The sequence below is a fragment of the Chiloscyllium plagiosum genome, chromosome 26 (assembly GCF_004010195.1).
Source record: "Chiloscyllium plagiosum isolate BGI_BamShark_2017 chromosome 26, ASM401019v2, whole genome shotgun sequence".
Taxonomy (NCBI): Eukaryota; Metazoa; Chordata; class Chondrichthyes; order Orectolobiformes; family Hemiscylliidae; genus Chiloscyllium; species Chiloscyllium plagiosum.
In genome coordinates, this window is record NC_057735.1 from 18,373,668 (window position 1) to 18,387,419 (window position 13,752).

At 41.2% G+C, this 13,752-nt stretch overlaps 1 protein-coding gene across 2 annotated transcripts in view; it reads left to right on the forward strand.

Annotated features, from left to right (window-relative positions):
* Nucleotides 1-13,752, forward strand: part of LOC122563168 (complement decay-accelerating factor-like) — a 98,250-nt gene that overhangs the window by 30,824 nt on the left and 53,674 nt on the right. For both annotated transcript variants that reach the window (XM_043716657.1, XM_043716658.1), the window contains exon 3: nucleotides 354-450. In XM_043716657.1, coding sequence (XP_043572592.1) covers nucleotides 354-450 — 97 coding nt within the window. The remainder of the gene's footprint in view (nucleotides 1-353; nucleotides 451-13,752) is intronic.

Below are 13,752 nucleotides of genomic sequence, written 5' to 3' on the forward strand. Positions count from 1 at the left end.
TCTGATTAACAGAATTCTTGATCAGGTTCAACTCAAATCAAAATCAAGGCCTTACAGGAACAAAATATGGAACTCTTATTATACCAGAACTAGAACTTTCCAATGCATTTGACATGATTGCGAAAGCTACCTCAGATTTACATATTAGTAAATTTTATTGATGTCCACTAAAGACAGAGCCATGCATTATAGCTTCTTGGAATAGTGCTTGTAGTTATCAAATTATCGGGGATATATCTCAATCTTTAAAATTAGTCTACCATATAATAAGATTTTTCTGAAATAATTGAAAAACTGTTGGAGATCTGGATATTTCTTTATCTTACCAATATGCTTTCCTTTCCTTTGTCTAGAAATAAGTTGTGGTAATCCAGGAGAGATTCAGGATGGATATTATGAAGCGTCTGATGTAACATTTGGAAGCAAAGCTACGTTTTACTGTGACCCTGGGTGAGTATTTGATGCACAAATAGGTAAGAGATTGATCGAGTTCAGAGTTATGTTCCTTCTGTGTAACAATTCAGGTATATTTATAAATAAGACCCATTGATTACTTGTTTTTCATATTTCTGATGATGTTCAGCCAGGTGGCCTGAATTAAACTCACAATTTATTGTCAAAGACAATTTTGTTGATTCTGTTTTAACATCCTCCAAAATAACTTGATTGCTTAATTAGTGCTAAATTGTCAGTGGAGTGGTGGGACTGATTTGAAAGCAAAATGCAGTTCAGTTGGTAGAGGCAGAAGGTAAACTAAGTAAGAGAATTTTGTCCAAGTTAAGAGAAATAAGGAGACTGCCATGGTATTAAATGAAATGAATTTGGATAAGGATTAGGGTACCAGGAAGGCTTATAATCCTTAATCTCTATGAAATGTTTCCTTGGCAGTTGAAAGAAGTAAGGTTGGAAATTGCAGATATCCTGGCTGGAATCTTTCGTCATCCTTAGCATTAGGTATCTGACAAAGGACTTGAGAATTACAAATGTTTAATAATAACCATGGTTAGCTTTATTTATGTTGGAAAGATTTTAATTGAGCAAATTGGGGTTGTAGTTTCATAGAGTTATATAGCACGGAAAGAGATACTTCGGTCCAACTTGTCCTCGCCAACCAGATATCCTAACTGATCTAGTCCTATTTGCCAGTGTTTGGCCCATATCACTTGAAACCCTTTCTATTCATGTACCACCCAGATTTTAAATGATGTAATTATACCCGCCTCCACCACCTCATCTGACACCACCCTCTGCATGAAAAGTTGCCCCTCAGGACCCTTTTAAATCTTTCTTCCTTTCACCTTAAACCCATGACCTCTAGTTTTGGACTTCCCTCCCTAGGAAAAAGACCTTTGCTATTTACCCATGCCCCTCATGATTTTATAAATCTCTATAAGGTCACCTGGAGATAGTGAGGACTACAGATGTTGGCGATCAGAGCTGAAAAGTGTTGCACTGGAAAAGCACAGCAGATCGGGCAGCATCCAAAGAGCAGGAGAGTCAAATTCCTAATAAAGCGCTTCTGCCCGAAATGTTGACTGTCCTGCCCCTAGGATGCTGCCTGACCTGCTGTGTTTTTCCAGTGCTACACATTTTGACTATAAAGTCACCCCTCAGCCTCCAACCCTCCAAGGATTAAAGACCCAGCTTATTCAGCCTCTCCTTATAACTCAACCCCTCCAAACTCGGCAGCGTCTTCATAAATCTTTTCTGAATCCTCTCAAGTTTAACAACATCTTTCCTATAGCCAGGAGACCAGAATTGGACGCAATTTTCTAAAAGTAGCCTCACCAATATACTGTACAGCCACAACATGACTTTTGCCATACCTTCCCCTTTCCCAATCTGTATCTATTCAGATAATAACCTTCTTTCCTATTTTTGCTGCCAAAGTGAATAATCTCACATTTATCCACATTATACATCATCTGTCATGCAGTTGCCTGTTCAATAAATTTGTCCAAATCACATTGAAGCATCTCTGCATCCTCCTCAAAGTTCACCCCGCTATCCATCCAACTTTGTGTCAACTATAGCTATATGTAAATTTTAATACATATGGTGAATAATTGGGATCCAAGCGCTGATCTCTATGGTTTCCCTGGTCATGACACGCCATTCAGAAAAAGACTCTTATTCCTACTCTTTGTTACGTCTCCCAGTCAGTTTTCTCTTCATGTCTGGACACTCCTCTCAATCCCATTTGCTTTAATTTCACAGACAAATTTTATATGTGGGATGTTATTTGGAAAGTCCAAATAAATTACATCCACTGACCATGCTCCCCATCAAGTCTACTAGCTACATCCTCAAAGAATCCTAGTAAACTTGACAGGCATGATTTCCATTCCATAAATCCCACTGACTGTATCCAATTCTGTCACTGTTTTTCAAGTTCACTGCGATGAAATATTTTAGAATGGACTCCAGCATTTTCCCTTCTACGCATGTCAGGTTAGTAGGTCCAGAATTCCCTATTTTCTTTCTAGCACCTTTCCTAAATAATGGGGTTATATTAGCTTTTCCTGCAATCTGTATGAACTGTTCCAGAATCTACAGCATCTTTAAAGGTGATTACCAATGCACCAGCTATTCTCGGGCCACTTTCTTAAGTACACTGGGATATTTATCAGCCTTTAATTCCATCAATTTTGTAACACCTTTTCCCTACAAATACTGATTTCCTTAAAATCAACAAGCAAGGAATTGCGGATGCTGGGAATCTGAAATAAAAACAGAAATAGTTGAAGAAACTCAGCAGGTCTGGCAGCATCTGAAATTTAAACTCTTTCTAATCCTCAAGTCTGCTCCTTTTTAAGGCCAATTTGCAAGGCTTTTCATTCGAACTTGGAGCATGCAAGGTGAGTCTGGGGTGCCTGGAGAATTGTGTAGAATACCCGTGTCAGGTTTCTAACATCCAGAAAACTGCCCTCAAGTTAAGGGCAGTAAGGGCTCCTTGCAGCAGGGATGTCAATTAGCCTCATTATGGGCCACATGATACCAATTATTCCATGTACACTGGAATTTTGTGGTGGCTTCGGGACTTAGTGAGATTCATATTACTCTACCCTGAGCAGTGGAGTGAGACAAAATAGATTGTTTCTCGGCTGATACATACTCGATGGGCCTTCTGGCCTGTATTTTATAATTGGTTGATTTTATGCTGTTTATGCTGCGACCAATTAATTTCTCACAATATGGCTGAGAAAATCCAAGCTATTCTTTATCTTCCTAATATGTCACCTGTGTCATTGTAATTTTCCACAAAGGCAGAGTTCTTTGCTCATCCTTGCATGGAATAAAATTAAAGTGGGAGACTGCAAGTGAGAACCAGTACCAAAGGTTAAGGATCCTTTTAGTGTTCTAGACATTCTACCATAACTAGAATGATTGATTATAAAATCCAATTTGCCTAAAAGCAGTAATGGGAAATTCAAGGCTTGATTAACCAGTGAACACTTCCTTCCAATACAGGCAGCATGCAAACTTCATACTCTTGTTGCATAAATTTAATCATACCAATGTGCATTCCCGTGTATATTTATCAGAACAGTCTTATTATTCTTAAAAGGGAATGCTGTATTTTGTGTTATTGCACAAATCACTGAAAGGCATTATATCATTATAGACACTCAGATCTCTCTGTTCAATTAGTAGTCTGTTAAACAAGCAAGCACTCTGCTACTCAGTCTGTTAGTCAGCCAGTCAACTATATATTTATTATAATATTAATGTAAGTAAGTCTGTGACCCAGGCTGTAGGATTAAGTTTGAGATCAGAGTCAAAAAGTGTGCTGCTGGAAAAGCACAGCCAGTCAGGCAGTGTCCGAGGAGCTTAGTGCACATAGTTGTTAATAAACTTCATGGTATCTGACTCGATAAGAACTTGAGTTTCTGTGGTATATGTTATGTGGGCTAATATATAGAAAACCACAAACATGTCACATAGTGTCTAATCATTACCATGATTCTGATGTACGGCCAACATGATGACTGCTGAGTTGCTGCATGAGTGAGCATGGGAATTGGCACCGAGTAAGAAGGAGCTACATTCTATGGTGAAAACAATTGAAAAAAATGTTTATGCAGGAAGAATGCTGAAAGGTGGCACAGCACGGTACAGATAATGCTTCAAGGTTATCTGATGGAGCACTGGATGCCCTGGTACAGGATATCAGTGGGAAAAGAGAGGTGCTGTATCCACAGTGGATCAGGAATGGAAACAGGCACTGGAAAAATATTGGAATCTAATAGAAATCATGGTTAATTTCAGCAGTATAGCTCCAGGAATTTGGATGTGAAACCACTCTTACTGGTATGATACAATCAAAAGCCTGGCCTTTTAGGACCAGAGGTGTCTGGGTTCACTCCTTAATATTATGTGCAGTTTCTTCCACTGTGGTAACTATCCACAAAGCCATATGAAAAGTGGGCGCTAAGGTAATGCACCAGGCAGAATTGTTGGTTTTAAAATACAATATTGAATTCTTCGATTGTTAAACTTTATTAGAATGATTGTTTTGTAGTGGATTTGGTTTTGACACGATCTTCTGCATCCTTCAATCTCATGAGATAATGGCTTGTCCCTTAATGGGAGCTCTGTGTTATACATTGCTTGGTGTGATTCAGGAGGCTCACTTTGAAATTGCAGTCAGTGTCACACTAAGTATAGATTAAAATATTGATTGGCTTGAGTAGATGCAGAATTTGCCAGCCTCCATTTTTTCTGGACTCTCCTCAGCCAGTTCATCTTTTTATTTTGTCTCACCCCTATCAATGCCCCTCTAAACAGACAGCCTCAAGCTGTCCCCTACTTATCCTCCATCTCTGGTGTTTTTATAGCAGAGGTATGGATGTCCGCCAGTTTTCTATGCAGAAGGTCTTTAGGTATACTGTTCAGCAATTATCTATCAGATGAAGGTGACTGAGCCATTATTCGATATTGTTGGCTTATTAATGAGTGCCACAGGACCTCTGAATTCGTGACCTTGTCAAACCAAAAAATGTCAAGGACACGTCTGAGACAGTGAAGGTGTAAACTCTTGAGCTTCTTGTGCCTTGCGTGAGTTTTTCAAGTCTCACTACCGGAGTGAATCCTCACCACTGAGGATTTTGGCTTGGTAGGCTCATAGTTTGGTGCACCCTATCAATTGGCTGTTGTTCCACTCTTATTCAGTTCGGACAGAATAACTATAGCGTTTGTAACATTTATGTCAATTTCAGCACCAAGTGACAGATCCTTAATGATTGTGGAACCTAGACACATGAAACCATTAACAACTTGTAGCATCATATTACCATTTCTGAATTGCTGGATGACAGTATATTAAAATGCTCAACCATAACATTTTTCTTCCTAATACTGATGGTCAAAGGAAATTCCTTAACAGTGTGAATAAATCGGTCTCATTATTACTAATAGTAGTTGGATAGGCCTCCGGTCCTCAGTAGTTGGACAGGCCCTGGTCTTCGACAGTAACCAATTCATAAATCCAAGAGGCTATGGAATGAATAAAAAATTATATTTGTCTTAACTTTGCCTCATTTTTATATAGTTTTTATAATTGAATGGTGCTGTTTTGTAGCAACTTGTACACATTTTACTGTATTTTCAAAAATACAAGTAACAATTAATTTCGATTTCCATCTAAAGATGTTCTTTAGTGTGATATGCTCGTGTGACTTCATCAACATTGAGAATCTTATCATTGAAAGTTAAGGTATTTTTTCTTGGACTTCAGGTGGATCTAGACGCCACAGGGAGCCTAATTGAAAAATAGAAGACTACAATGCTGGTAATCTGAGACCAAAACAGCAAATGCTTGGTCAGGCAGCATATGTGGGGAAAAATAAGAATTAACATTTTAGGTTCATGACTTTTCATCAGAACGGAGGTAATTACTTATAGGTATATTTTGCTGACATATAAGGAAACACTTTTTTTATACTTCTGAACAAAAATTCATTTTTCCCATTCATGTGGAAGCTTTATATTTTTGGTTTCATTTTAGATGGTTCAAGTTCATTAATTGTCCTTATTACTTCGGCTTATAGCTTGTGACATCGCTTTACCACTGATTACGTAGCAGATAGGATCCATATCTCTGGAACATCCAGAATGTTGCTGCCCGCTTTTCAAGTATGGGGATGCACAGGAGGTGACTTCTGTGGTCAAAATTTGTTTCCCGGGTTCCTGGTTAGCTTGTGTTACTTGGATATTTGATGTGGGGCAATTACGCATTTGCCATAATATTTCTTTGTCCTGAACAGGCCTATAAGAAAAGCCAATGAAGTAAAAATTGAAGGCCAGCTGTGTAAGGGCAGAGAGAGTCTGCATGGATATGAGGTTGCATTGGCCTCCTATGTTTCAGGATTGCTATATACTGACTTCCCAGGTTTCTTATTCATTTGTTTGCATTGCTACCACAGAACTTACTCTACCCTGTAATGATAATCCACTTGGACCAAACTGAAACCTGACACAATAAGCTGCAAAGCATTAAGTGTGTGCATTTTCTGTAGTTGTACAGCTTCCAGAAGCAGAAGTCATGCAGATCGACGGTAAAGCGTGGAGAATTTTCACTGTGAGACCATACAGGTTTTCTTGCCACAAGGTTGAGCAGGTTTTCTTGGTGTATCTTGTCAAACTCATCACATTAATTGACATTTTTAGCCCTTTATGGCAAGAATCATTTCTCTCCATTTTCCTGCATGCCATTTCTGGAGGAACTCACTATTCACTGGAGATCTGAGAATTGACTGCCACCCCTTGCACAAATACTAGGGTGCCCGCAGGCAAGCACTGTCAGTCCAGAGCTATGCTGCATAGTTCCTGATATTTGCCCTGCATATTGCAGACTGGGAGAATTCAATCCCCTGCTTTGCTTTGCAGGTGATGTCCTGGAGCTTTAGCTGGACTGGGACCTCCTCTTCTCCCACCCCAGGACAAGCTGTGGAAGTCACGACACCAGACCTTGGCAGCTTGGTCCTGAAATCATTGCGTTTTTTAAATCAAAGAATGAAGTGAGCTGTCAGACAATGTATGATTCCTCAATTTTGGGTTCCTTACAGAAATGAAATCAAAACTGAATGAGCTAAACTGTGAGTTGAATGGAAAGAAGAGAGGCTTATATGATTAGCACATATGATTGGTGCTTTTAAATCAATGCTTTCAAATTGAAACTGAGTCTGTTGTGCTCGCAATTAAAAATAAAGTTCTGCAACACTTCTCAGATCTGAAGAAAATATTATTAAAAGATCAAAGACAAAGAAAAATAGTTGCATATAGAAAACATCAGTGTAACCCTGAGGAAGTTAGCAGAAGAATTCAATTGGCAATTTCAGGAATTAGATGTGATAGAATAAGTCATTACGTTTCTCTCAAATCCATTTCTTCAAATAGTCATTGGTGTGTTCACTACCAAATTCCATTAACTGTTCAATTTGCAAAGCTGTAGAGTTGATGTGAGACAGTTAATGTGGAAAACAATACTCAGGTGAAAGTCAGACCAAGGAACAATGAGTTTTAGAGACCTTTCATGCTTTGCTTTTGAAGTGAAACCTTCTCTGACTCCACATATTCCTGTGAGACAGCGTTGTGGTCAAGCAATCATGGGCCTAAAATAGGACATTCTAAATTGACTCACCCAGAAGAAATTGGGCCTGACCAAAAATTGGCCAAGCTGAACTCAACAGTAGATAGCAGTTATCTGTTACAGAGAACAGTGGATTTCAAGGTCAGTGAGCTGTCAGAGGTTCAGGGTAACCTGTTGCAATCATCTTGAGGGTCGTGTATTAGAGAAGTATTGAACATACTTTCTGGCACCTTGACTTCCAGCCAGTGCCTAAGGATGTGCACTTTACACATCCTACATGGTAACACTGAAAGATGTTGGTGCAACCTCATTGGATTCTTTCAACCTTATTCATGACCCCATTGGTTAGAGGTTATAGACATTTGGGAAGGGCCAGGGTGAGCGGGGATAAAACGCACACTTGAAAGCCACCTGGTGACCGAAGACTCACAGCAGGACTCATGGAGGGAGACAGTGAAACAACCCAAGAAGAAGTGGGCGGCACGGTGGCACAGTGGTTAGCACTGTTGCCTCACAGCGGCTTCGGCGGGTCGGTGTGGACTTGTTGGGCTGAAGGGCCTGTTTCCACACTGTAATGTAATCCAGGAGAGGATCTGCTCTGACCTGCAAGATCTGCCTTCATGGAAGTGAGCCAGTTCTATGCCAGAGAGGATTAGATTAGATTAGATTAGATTAGATTACAGTGTGGAAACAGGCCCTTCGGCCCAACAAGTCCACACTGACCCGCCGAAGCGCAACCCACCCATACCCCTACATTTACCCCATACCTAACACTACGGGCAATTTAGCATGGCCAATTTACCTGACCTGCACATGTTTTGGATTGTGGGAGGAAACCGGAGCACCCGGAGGAAACCCACGCAGACACGGGGAGAATGTGCAAACTCCACACAGTCAGTCGCCTGAGGCGGGAAGGAGGTTCTAACAGCTCAGCTCAAATATCTGGATTGTCGTGGATGATACCCTTTCTCAAATGGATAGAGCTAGGCAGAGGGTGAATATTCTTGGAACTTGGGAAGTACGCATGGTATTTTTAATAAGGAATTTTTAAAATAAAGTTGTTGGACAGCAAACCAAATTCTATTTCTCTTTGTCTGCCACACTGGCAAGAAGCTAAAACATTTTTAGTATGTAAACTAGTTGAAATGTCCGAAACACAGACAACATTAGCAGCCCTGTGTGCGCCTTTAGTTGGAAGTATTTATATAACCTCCAAAATTGAACCATGTCAACCTTGAACTCTCAGACAGCCAGCCAGAGCCTGATTTAAAAGGGCAGCTGTTCCACGAGACAGGCAGGATGCAAATGGGTGAAATATAGTGAAGGTTTCTGAACAGTGATCAGGCAATACACCAAGTGCATTTCATAGAATCCCTACACTTTGGAAATAGACCATTTGATCCATCAGCCCTCTGAAGAATACCTCACCCAGATCAATTCCCCTACCCTATACATATACCCTTGACTAATGCACCAAACCTATACATTCCTGAATACTGTGGGCAACTTTGCATGGCCAATTCACCTAAACTGCACATCGATGGATTGTGGGAGGAAACCGGACCGCCTAGAGGAAACCCCGCAGGTAGAATGTGCAAACTCCACTCAGACAGTCTCCCAAGGCTAGAATTGAACCTAAGTCCCTGGTGCTGTAAGGCAGCAGTGCAAACCACTGAGCCATCTTGCCATCCCTATGTCAGTATTTCATTAGAGGCTGGTTTAGGAGCTGGAGAGGTTTTCCTGACTGGACTGCTTGGTGCAGTATGTGGCTGATCTCCTGCAGACAGAAATAAGGATCAAACATTTGACACTGCTAAAGAAACTGTTAACTCTTCTCACCACCCTCGGACTAAAAGTAAACTCCAAGAAAGCACAGATCTTAAGATCTTGGGTCTCATACTTGGGAACAGTTGTAGCTCAGAATAAAAGTGAAATAGAAGGGAAGGACATTGAGGTCATAAGTAATCTGCAACTCTCCAGGGACATGAGCTTGTTGCGTTCCTTTCTGGGCATTGTGAGATACTGTTAGAATCAAATCAATGACTGTGCCACTTAAGCTGGCCAACTCTCTGATTACCTTAAAAGGAATGCCCTGAGGGAAACTGTTGCTGAATTAAAACAGGCCTCAACACTGCTGGACCAAACACAAAATTTCCCTTGTAAGTTGCAGCTATGGATGCCAAACTGGCAGTTGTACTCCTTCAAGAACAACATTATAAACTTGGACCAGTAGCCTATGTTTCCAGAACACTTTCACCAGTAGAGCAGGACTTCTGTATGTAAGGGAAGCACTTGTTAGCTATATTCTGGGCAATGCAACATTATTGGTCTGAGGCCCCAGCCATTGTGATGGAGCACACCTTATTCAACATTTGCTGGACAGCTGGATTAAAGATGGTACACTTAGCCAAAACCATATAGTATCATGAATCTTAGTGCTACAGGGTTGCAACATTGCGGACAAACATACCAAAGTGTCCATACTTCCAGCTGACAATTTGAGTAAAAAAAGAGAACTTATCAGTGTCAGGTAATGGACTCAAAGGGACCATTTGTGTCAAAACAGAAAGCGGGGGTAAGACCCAATTTCACCTGGGGAGCAGATGATTCCACCCCGGGTGGATCCACAATGGTGAAGGATGGACACAAAAGGCAATAATGGTATAAATACTTGTGTGCAGAACCCCCACAGAAGCGAACTCATAATAGAAATAGCTGCAACTCCCCAACAAAATGAATGCTCAAGTTGCCAACTAACAATTGTAGCTTGTGAGCTTAGCAATACTAGGAAATCTCCCCCACTACCAGACATATACTCAGACATCAATGTATATCTACAGTAGTTTAACTGACTTCTTGCTACTGTGGGAAGCTGGAGGATTCATCTCAACCGATTGGAAACATTACCGTATGTACCCCTGCTCCACAACCAAACTTGCCTAACCAGGGAGATAATTGGCTAAGCAGTGCAGCCATGAAGCAATGTCAGCACCCCATTCCGGAACAAATAAATGCTGTTGCTGTGAGCTAAACTAAGGTTGAAGATCTGGTGTGAGCTTTGTGTAGGGATGAACTTGTTCTCAAAGATGGGCAACACATGGTACCGGTCTTTATCAATGTCACAATTTCCAGGGTCATCAAAGGACAGAGACCACAAAGTATTGTGTTGGTGGCCAGAAATGAAAAAAACACAAAACGATGTTTAAGAATTGTATCATCTGCTCCCAGAACAATCTAGGCAAGCATGCCAATAAAGCTAAGGCACACTAGGCCAGGATCAGCACCATTGACTGACCTTCAAATAAATTGTCAGCCCCTACCACTCTGTAAAGGAGGATATGAGCATATCCTAATCATTGTGGACATTCTTAGCAAATGGGTAGAGACACTTGTCGCTCGAATGAACACTGCTAAAGTTGCAGCAGACAAGTTGATTCACGAGATGGGGTCTTCCTCGCACTCTAAATTCAGACCAGGGAACTCATTTCATAGCCCATGTGATGCAGGCAATAAATATGTTTGGCATCAGTCAAAGGTTCCACATTGTGTTCCAACCTTAATGCAGTGGGATTTAGGGAGGATGAATATTACACCCTCAAAGGGATGCTGTGATAGTCCTGAAGAAGGTTATGCCTGAAGCATCGACTCTCTTGCTCCTCGGATGCTGCCTGACCTGCTGTGCTTTTTCCAGCACCATACTTTATCAACTTTGCTGTGAACGTTCGTCCAGCAAAACAACTCAATCTGGAACATAGTTTTACATGAATATTCTCATGCTCATAAAGAACTCATCCTCCAGTTCAACTGAATTCACCTCCCACGTTCTAATGACCGGACGCCCTATAAGCAGTATCGCGCCCTTATTAGGATTGAACCTGACAGATCCTGAAATTGAAGCCCTTTTCCATGAAAATACTATGAAAAAGTGTACAGGCTGCATGCAAAGCAGGAGAAATAAGAATGGCAAAAAGGAAAAGGGGGAGGAAAACATACTTTGATGGGATGGTGAACCCAGTAGAGTATGTTGTCGGGCAACTTGTGATGTTAGAAATTTTCCAGCAGGAACATTTGTGTCCCACAGATATTCATGTCTGCATTTGATGTATGACAAGGCCAGCCCATCTATGCACAGAACTTTTCTATGTACAGGAAAATTTGGGTGGTATAATGTTAAGCAGTTAAAGGCCTATGGAGTCCAAGCAGTAGCCACCAATGGCTTGTCCTTCTGGCTGAATTGGATCCTACCTTGAGTCCTGATCAAGACCTAAGATCAATCATTGATTCAGACTCAATCCAAATTCCTGATCTCAACCAGGCAAGTTTACCAATTCAGGCCTAAATCCTGGAGCACCCTGGAAACTGTCCCACTTGAAGCCTGAAACTTGGATTGGAACCACAGCTAGCCCCACCAATTTTGGCCAGAAGAAGCAAGTGGCGGTATGCAAATCCTGAAGGATGGTGAGAGACAGTCCACTCAGGAAAGCTTTATGTGCAGTGCTGTAACCCAGAGACAGAGCACACATGCACACACACACACGTGGTACGTCACGTGCCCAGTGGTCTACTATGCTATTCTGGTCAACAGGGCTGTAGCACAACACAGTTTATGAATTAGCCAATAGTTTCATTGTTGGCGTTTGATCCATCTTCATGCTCTGGCCATTTCTCAACATCTCATCTTATTCAAATCTCAGGCCAATTTGTCTTTTGGCAATTTTCTTCCATGTTGTCTAAGTATTAGTCTGAACCTCCTACAGTTACTGCAATGACCCACTTCTAATCACTAGTTTTGGATTATTAAATGTTGTGCTTGATATATACAGAGAAACCTCGATTATCTGGCATTTAATTAACCAAATTTCAGATAATCCTAACAAGATTGCAAGGTCCGAATGTGTGGCTAACTACATTATCCAGCATCAATTATCCGACATTCAGTTAACCGAACAAAATACTCCCTGCTCATGACTTTCAGATAATTAAGGTTCCTCTGTACTGACAAATGAGGAATTGGGATAATTTGATAACAGCAAGTTTTAGGAGGGGTTTGGCTTAATGTGTGCCAACACCAGGGTTAAAATAATATCTACACAGGTGAAGAAGGGTGATGAGGTATCCAAATGTGATCAGATACTGTAAACAAATATTGAAAAATGCCCACCTTGATCCCCTCTTCAAGATAACTACCTCCAGCCTGTTGGTCTATATTATCAACTGGATTGCCAGGATGTGATTGTCAGATACATAACCTGGCTAAATGTAGTTTGTCCCACTGGAGGCAGGCAAATGTGAGGATGGTGTTTTATGGGTCCATTCAAATAAATCCATGATCTATCTCACTATCTTCATGGTTAGATTCATCTGCTGGAAGCAGGAACTTATTCAGACACTAGCTATGTACCTACAGCAGGAGTCAAGAAATTGAACCTGGACTGTGTGTTGTGAAAGGAGTATGCAAATTGTTGCACAATAGAAAATCTTTTGAGTGCTGCCAAAGAAGCTTAAGCATGAGCCTGTGTATAGAACATAGAGTGTAAGGCAATGGATCTGGGTGGGTTGCGCTTCGGTGGGTCGGTGTGGACTTGTTGGGTCGAAGGGCCTGTTTCCATACTGTAAGTAATCTAATCTTAAATGAAAATGTTACAGTGCAGTACAGGCCCTTCGGCCCTTGATGTTGCACCAATCTGTGAAGTTCATTTGATGCCCATCTAACCTAAACCATTCCATTATTATCCTTATGTATGTCCAATGCCTATTTAAATGTCCTTAATGTCGGTGAGTCTACTACTGTTGCAGACAGGCCGTTCTGTGCCCCTACTACTCTCTGAATAAAGAGACTACCCCTGATATTAGTCCTAATCCTATCACCCCTCAATTTAAAGCTGTGTCCCTTTGTATTAGCCTTCATCCAAGAAAAAAGGCTCTCACTGTCCACGCTATCTAACTCTTTGATTATCTTATACGTCTCGATTAAGTCACCTCTCAACGTTCTTCTCCCCAATGAAAGCAGCTTCAGTTCCCTCAGCTTTCCTTGTAAGACCTTCCTTCCAAATGGTGGCTTAGTGGTTAGCACTGCTGCCTCACTGCGCCAGGGACCCAGGTTCGATTCCAGCCTTGGGTGACTGTCGGTGTGGATTTCCTCCCACAGTCCAAAGATGTGA